Source organism: Myotis lucifugus, unplaced genomic scaffold (assembly GCF_000147115.1).
Source record: "Myotis lucifugus unplaced genomic scaffold, Myoluc2.0 scaffold_7, whole genome shotgun sequence".
Taxonomy (NCBI): Eukaryota; Metazoa; Chordata; class Mammalia; order Chiroptera; family Vespertilionidae; genus Myotis; species Myotis lucifugus.
In genome coordinates this window covers 9,966,008-9,974,364 of record NW_005871055.1, presented here as the reverse complement: position 1 = coordinate 9,974,364, position 8,357 = coordinate 9,966,008, and the positions used below count along the sequence as shown (strand labels likewise).

Genomic DNA, 8,357 nt, shown 5'->3' with positions numbered 1-8,357 from the left:
ACTTAACTTCTCTGACCTCAATGTTGTCATATTTAGAGAGGATTAATGATAATAGGACCTACGTATATGCTTGTGGTAAGGATGAGTTTATGTCGAGTTGAATCGAATGAAATTGCCAATATTCAATGGTCTTTGACCTAGAATAGAGGCAGTTTCATGAGGTTCATCCTACAGTGCTTTCTTCCTGGCACATTGGAGAGGCTTGGTAGAAATGAGCTGTTATCACAGTGAGCATACAGCAAGCACTTACTATGAACATTTAGAAAATAAACTGCCTTGTGTTCTGGAAAATCCCCCCTGAAGATTCTTACTGATAGGTGACTCTTGTTTCCATATGCTAAAGTTCCAAATAGGAACATGTGCCTGAAAGAAATCTGGCTCTATATCACAGCTCCACCCTTAGCCAAGTCATCCCCACACCAAGCCGTCTTTCAGTGAGACAGTAGTCCCTCCAAGGGGAAAAGCAAGGCCAGCCATTGCCATCTGTGATGTGATGTTGAACTCACTTGCATCCCCTTTCCGCCTCCATCCAGGCCTCCCATTGCTGTCTCACGCAGAGCTCACCTTTCTGAGAACACTCTATGCCTTGGACTGACATTGAACTCTCTCTCTCAGTCTCTCTAATGCATGCACATTAGAGTTTCTCTTCTCTGTCTCAGGCCCTCTTAGCAAGCCAGGTGTATACTAGCTAATCTCATTAGCCAAAGGAATTGGTACTATTTTTATTTTGTTAGAAGTTTACAAAGCTGTTACCAAAATCAATGACCATTTCAGACACCTGGCAGGCCCACGGGGGGCGGGGGGAGGATATTTTTACCAGAAGGACTGCTGGGAGCCCAGCAGCTCAGCCACATCCCACCTTGAGGTCCCTCTGCTTTAGGCCCTGGTAGGAAGTCTGTGGCAGCTCCGAAGCCAGGAAGCCCGAGGTAGACTGGGAGCAACAAATGGTCTGTAGGAGTCCCACCAAGAGTAAGGCAGCTATAGTCAAAGGCACGCAAAAATAAACAAAAATTATGTGGTGGTTAATTTTATCAGAGAACATTTTCTTCACAGATACTATTTCCTTTCACTCTCCCTCTCATGATTTCCCTCAAACTGTAGAGATTTATCTACCAACCTCCCTATAGTATCCCCCCTTCTCCCTTGTCATCTGCAAAGTGAAAGGCTTGTGTTTCTCACTGCACATCAGACCTAGATCACGGGAGATGAGAGGTATCTTTAGGATCTCATCAGGTATCATAGGCTAGGTATCAAATGAGGCTGTATGTTTACAGAGATGCATCTAATTTGGGGAATGAGGTTTGAATTCTGCACCAAACATGGGTTAAAAGTTAAGAAGCCAGACACAGACGAGAACAGACTGAATGATTCAATTTATGCGGAGCTCAAGAGCAAGCAAAACTAACTATAGAGATAGAAATGAGAACAGTGGTGGTTGGGGGGAGGGGGGGAGTGGGGAGAAGTGGATTGACTGAGAAGGGGCACCAGGGAACTCTGTGGTGATGGACATGTTCTACGTCTTTATTAGCGTGTGAGTTACACAGGTGTGGACATTTGTCAAAGTGCATGGACAAATGCCCCTCAGAACAGCACTCCCAGCGAGGAAAGAAGGCCTACGAGTATGTCATGGAAGAGAGAAGAGACTAGATGTTCCTTACACTGCAAGTTACTCACTAGGCCAGTGATGGCGAACCTATGACACGTGTGTCAGAGGTGACACGCGAACTCGTTTTTTTGGTTGATTTTTCTTTGTTAAATGGCATTTAAATATATAAAATAAATATAAAAAACATAAGTATTTGTTTTAGTATGGTTGCAAATATCAAAAAATTTCTATATGTGACACAGCACCAGAGTTAAGTTAGGGTTTTTCAAAATGCTGACACGCCGAGCTCAAAAGGTTCGCCATCACTGCACTAGGCTGTCCATGCAATTGACAAACATAAAACGTCAGCCAATTTTCCAGGCAGTTTTAAAATCCAGGGACATTTTTCTTCATGCATGCACTGCCTATGTATTTTCAAATGTTTACAGAGTATTTATAAAAAGTAGTCCTTTGGGGCAGTTGTAATTAGGAAAACTGGCAGCGAAAATTAACACATACCATAAAAGAGGGATAATTACTCCATTGCCATAGACAATGTTATTATCAAATGGTATTCACCAAAGAATCCAATTGGTCCATACCAGCGCAGTCTTGTTGTTCTACGAAAGATCCCTCTGCCTTGTTACCCTGAGGATGAAGCTGCCACAGCCCAAAGTGATATGCCATATGGTACTGAACATCAGAATCAAAATGAGGTCCTGCTTTTTGTGTGAGATGCTGAAATTTATTAGAAAATCAGAAAGCCTAATTTCCACCAAGTTCCTGAGCCCTGCCATCTGCTGCATGAGAAAGAAAATGGAGATTTTTTTAAAAAACCATTTACTTATTGTGAAATGTGAGAGTGCTGATGGGTCTGAAAAAGCAGGGCTGGGGCTGAGTGGAGGAGGTCCATGAGAGCCAGAGCAAGCCCAGTTGGCAGGGAGAAAGAAGACTGTCAGCTGAATGGTGGCAAAGTGTTGGGAAGCATAATTATGGAAATCACCTATCCCAGAGCCTTTTTTCTCCTCCTGACCACATGTTCCTTCCTCATAGGAGCAGCACATAGGGAAGCCGGCTTTTGAGAATAAGCAAAGCCTCGATTTCAGAGAGGAAGACGGGGGCGGGGGCGGGGGCGGGGGGCGGGGGCGGTTTTCCAGTCTCTCCAAGTTATAGGTCTCTCGATGGAGGGGTGGTGCAGGTAATTTGGGAGGAAACAGAGAAGACAACCAAAAAAAGCTTAATAGATGGAGAGGCAAGGGGAGCTTTCTAAGGGGAGGTGCAGAAAGAGGTGGAGGCAAGAGTGGAGAGGGATCCCATGGGGCCGGGGCGCAGAGCTGGAGTGTCTACTGGGAAGGGAGAAGCCTTTCAGCAAACTGTGTGGAATTTTACTGTATGTGCTGGGTGTTGCAGATCTAAAGATCAAGATGCTTTGGACTTTAAGGAGAGCATTCATTTCAGGGGGCTGCCCCAGTCTATGGCATTATTGGGCTCATGAGGTGCTGCCTTGACCATGAGTCACTTTCATAGGTCTTGTCCCTAAAGGGTTCACCTAACCCTTGATTTTATTGTATTTATTTATTTTTATTCTTGTTTTTACACTAAAGCTGGCATGTCTATTGGAATTGCTGTAGGCAATATTTGTTGGACCCGGTAGTGGCTGGGTTTCTCGCTTCTGATCGCACTGCTCAGAGTATAGACCTCTTTAGAATAGCTACCGGAGCCTGAAATGGAGCTGGGATGGGGAGGAAGGTGAGGTTTTAAGGTGCCAGGGAATTTCACACTATAGAGTCCAGTTCTGGTCAAGGCAGGTCATTCTTGGATCATAGCCAAGGAAGTTCAATTAAAGAACTAAAAAGACCTCTTAATAGGCAATCTCATCTAAAAGGCAGTCTTCCAGCAGGACCCCAGAGGCATCCTCAAAGACAAGTTCAGGGCTCAAGGGGTGCTCTGGGCCAAGTGCCTCACTGGCCACCTGGAGCACAGCTGATACCCTCAGCCTTTGTATTCCCCCATGCTCCTCATGGTGCCGTTACACAGGTAGAGGACCCCCAGTGAAATGTCAAATGAAAGGATAAATGATTTTCAAAAGCCTGCCAGGTTTCAGGAATCCTGGCCTCCACTTCAGCCAACCTAGGAAAGAATGCCTCCTGGAAAGTCAGACGCCAGCCTCACTGAGGAGGACTCGGTGGGAGAGGGAGCCAAGAGTTCCTGAATTTGCAGCAAGATTCAGAGGGAAGTGACAATAAGCCCCAGGGTCCAGCATGATCGGACATGCTTGTTTTCTAAGCCTTTTCCCACAGGAGGGCAGCAAACTGCAGAGGGCTGCTTCCCCGGTGCCCTGCAGGCCAGGGGCTCCACGCTGGCAGAATGGTGCTTGTTGTGTTGGCACCTCAGGGTTTCGGACGGAACTGCCCCCCGGGTTTAGCATTAATGATGTGCACCGCTGGGGAGCCTGATGGCAGGTCCCACACATGCACCCACGGGACAGCCTTACTTTTTGTTCCCTCTGCGGTGAAGGGACCAACAGCTAGCTCCTTGCCTGGAGGCCAGTGATAAGCTGCTGATTTCCCTGTGGACACCCGGACCTCTACAAGATGGGCTTCCGGAGATGCTGGGGATTTGCCTGAATAACGGGACTGACAGGACGTTCTGGGGCCCGGCGCGCCTCCAGGATTGCCTGGGCCTGAAGACAGCTGCTGCGGCAACATGGTAAGCAGTCCTCAGCACCCCTGTCCTGACTTCCTCTCAGCCTGCATCTGTTGAGCCTCCATTGCTCAAAATGCATACGGTCTAAAAATAGTTGTCATTTTTTGAGCATTTTCTATGTAACAAGTGCCTCATACCTATTATCTCATTGAATCCTTACTACAACCATGTGAGGAAGGGACTATTCCCATCCCCATCTTCCAGATGAAACAGCTGAAGATAAATGAGATTTGGTGAAGGGCCAGGGTCAAACAGCTGGTGAGATGTGGGATCAGCAATCAACCTGTGTAGTCTGACTCCAGACCATATGCCATAACCACAACAACAATCCTTCCCAAGAATAAGCACTATTATTTTCAGTTTAGCTCATGACTCTACTGGGTTCAGAGAGGTTAAGTAATTTACCCAAAGTCACACAGCTATAAGGCATAAGACAGAAACCCATCTAGCTCCAGAGCCCAAGCTATGCCATCTAAGTCACACCTCATTCTAGACTCACTGAAGCTGTGGGACGTCCCTCAGCCAGACGGCAGGCACAGTAAGGGGGATTGGGTATAGAATGTGCAAAGTCGTTTTTATAAGAGAAAGATTTCGGTAAGCCTTAACAGTTTGGTTAAGGTTCTTTTGAACACTGATGATTCTCAGGGATGTCACGACTACTCAAGTAGCCCTCAGAAGATGTGGGTGCCACCAGCCAATACGAGTCCCTACCTTCTGGATGATCTAACCAGCTTAACAGTGCTAGTTCCTGAGTGTTGGAGAACTTGAGTACTGTTCATCATTCTTGCCCATTCCAATCAGGCCCTCAAATGCGTAAGGGCTGTGTCCAGGAAAATCCCTGCAGCCCGGTGTGTGAGAGGCAAATTCAAGAGGCCAAGGGCATACACAGCAGATTGTGCAGGACCAGCCTGCCCGTTGCCTTTTTGCTCTCTCCAGGGGCATGTTTATAATTGGCCACGGCGGGAGGCTGCCCTCTAACCTATATGCTCAGGGTTCCCACAGGTTAGCTGTGCCACCGGCTTCAGGAAAGACCGACTGCTGTCCCGTGTCTCACTGACCCCAAATCCATCAAGTTGAGAAACATCATCCCATGTGATTATGACCCAGCAGCAGACCTCAGACTCCCCCGTGCCTCCGTTTCCTTTGTCGGACACTAGAAGGGCGGGCGTCACTAGCACTCAGGGCTTAGGCAGTGGCCATGGTGTTTTTCTCTGTCTCAGAGCTCTTTTGCAAAGATTGCTAGGTTACACAATTTATATCCTTGTTAACGTTGTATTAATTTTTTTGGGGGGGTGCCGTGACTTGGATACATTGTATTAATTTTAAATGCCTGGAGGTATTTAAAGGTTTTCATGAGTTCAGATTTGAGGCTTCAATTTAATACTTATTCATTTATTAAATACCTGCTATGTCCCGGGCACTGTCTTGGCACAGTAGTCAAAATAATAGATAAATTACATCCACTTCCTGAGCCCAAAAAACTTGTAATTCAGCAAAGGGGAGGGAAACAATTTATATGTAAAACCAATATATGTTATGTATAACATTGTTTATATATATTATATATATTTCTTTTACATATGTGTATGTATTGGTTCATGTGTAGATAGATAAATAAGTAGAAAGAGAGAAAGGAAGAAAAGAATGTTCATATGATATTTTAACAGAATAATCTTGTGGTGATGACAACACAGAAGGGCTGAGCAGTTAGAGTCCTAGACAGTTCTAGAGAGCGTTTTGAAAATCTCAGGCAAGGGTGTGATTTTGTGAATGGGTCACACATGGGGGCAGGTGGAGCCAAGAAAAGATGGGGAGAGGGGTGAAGACTTACACCCACAAGTCATCTCCCCCTTCAAGGGGTGGGAGGGGGGGATGGGGCATATATTCTGTTCCCAGGAAAGAGCTGCTAGAGTTTAGGCCCCTCTCCTTCCTGTTGGCATTGGCCTCTTTCCCTTTAAGAAATCCTCATATATGAACGTCCAGACTTATAAATCTTGAGGCTGATATTTGTGAGACCGAAGGATTCTTCACTTTCTGAAGATAACTGAGCTCCCTTGGTACTTCCAAATGTAACCCAATCACCCACAAGCCCCTAGGTTGGGGGCTCCTGTGCTGTGGAAAGAGGCGTGGCCTGCGTGGGTGGGCCTGCCCTTCACTAAGCAGAGGCATTTATGGGCGCTCTTAACAATTTTGTTTTAATCTGGAGGGAGAGAGGAGGCTCACAGATTAATGAGCAATCCTAATAGAAAACGCTTCCTGTTAACCCCAGGGCTCTTTATTGTTGTTTTCTCTTCTTTATTTTCCTTCACTTTTTATGTCGTCCTCCACACACACACCCATAAAGAAAATTGTCCTTTCAGGGCCTTTTTGAGTTGATATGAGGTGAGTGACCTTGTTGTCCCCACCCAGAACACCCCTTTTGCCCCTGTTGTGTTTTTTAACTTGTTCTGACCATGTAATTTCCTATGTTGGAGGTGATCACAATGAACCACTTCTAATTCTAATCTGATTTCAAATTTAGTTGCTATGTTTTCTCTATGGAAATGACTTTTGCCCAAGTCAGGAATGAGCACAGCTATTAAAGGAGAAAACTCATGAGAAATAGGGAAAAGGTGTAATTTTTCCCCAAGAGGACACCATTGCCCTTGTGCTAAAGGGGCCACTCCGATGTCAGGGACTGAGGATTTTATGCTTCGTTATCCACGCTTTCCCTCTCGTTTTGTGTTCTAGTACGGATTTATCAACACCTGTCTGCAATCTCTTCTAATAGAGAAATTTGGTGAAGAGACATGGGAAAAATTGAAGTAAGTATATTACAGGAAAGATGAATTTCTGGTACAGCTGATAAGCTTCCAGTTTTTGAGGGTTATGGGTTTTTATGAACCTTTTGATTAAGCCAGTTACTTGTTGCTAAGGAGATCAATTCAACTACCTTAAACATACCTATAAGATACAGAAAAACTGCTACAGCCTATCTGCTAAGGAAGGTATCAGCCTCCATCTCTAAGGCCAGCCCTAGAACAGGGTCCCAGTGTGAATAATGCCAACATTACGCTACCTTTAATTCCACGAAAGAAGCAGCAACTGCATTATTTCCACCGCAAATAAAGCTGCTGAAATCCCACAGAAGAGGGAATATATCCCCTTTAAATGTAGCCAGAGTTCCTCCTTAGGTATTCTTCAGTTAACACTACAGGTTGTCCTCTCTGCCTCCCTCTGGTAAACTCTTCACACTGTTATGTACACTGTTATAGATCTCCATCTAGTTGCCTGTCTGATTCCTGCAATCTTGTGATTTTCCTCTGCTTTCTTGGAAGCTGCCAGCCTTAAAATGTTAGAGGATGAGGCTGAAAGGGTCTCAGAAATCATGTGGGCCTATGGAGAAAGAGGAATACAAAATTATAGAAAAAATAGAGGCCCGGTGCACAAAATTTGTGCACTCAGGGGGGTGTCCCCCAGCCTGGCCTGTGCCCTCTCACAGTGCGGGAGCCCTGTGATCGATCGCCCCAAAGAGGTAGGGCCTGCCCACCCACCCAGGGCTCCTCGATGGATTGTCCCAAAGTGGTAGGCTGGAGCCAGGGGTCCTGCCTCAGGACCGTGCATGCAGCATCAGGTCCCCGCCCACCCTCGTGCCCTTTGCTGCACATGCAGCCCCGCCCACTCACTCACACCCGCTGCTCACGCAGCCTCCTGGTGATGGATTGTGACAGCGTGAGGGCATCACAGCGTGAGGGCATCACAGCGTGATGCATGAGGGTGTGATGAGAATTTGTGTATTAGATCTTTATTATATAGGATGATTAGTTTCCTCAATTAATGGCATGCACATGAAAACTATTAGGAACTGCTTTGCCTATTAAATCTCTAAAAACTTGAAATTATAATAGCAAATTCTGATTAAGAGGTGGCAAAACGGGTAACTTCTGATGACATTATAAATCAGTGCAGCCTGTTTGGACAGCAATTCAACAACATGCACCAAAAGCTTTGAAAATAATGAAATCTTTTGAGGTAATAATTCCATTCTTGAGAATTTATTCTTGAGAATCTATTCCCATGGAAACAC

At 45.6% G+C, this 8,357-nt stretch overlaps 1 protein-coding gene across 1 annotated transcript in view; it reads left to right on the top strand.

The window, feature by feature from the left end:
* Nucleotides 1-4,756: 4,756 nt before the first annotated feature.
* Nucleotides 4,757-8,357, top strand: part of LOC102428541 (guanylate cyclase soluble subunit beta-2-like) — a 66,147-nt gene continuing 62,546 nt past the window's right edge. The window contains exons 1-2 of the mRNA XM_023749122.1: nucleotides 4,757-4,843; nucleotides 7,022-7,095. Of these exons, the coding sequence (XP_023604890.1) occupies nucleotides 4,757-4,843; nucleotides 7,022-7,095 (161 nt within the window). The remainder of the gene's footprint in view (nucleotides 4,844-7,021; nucleotides 7,096-8,357) is intronic.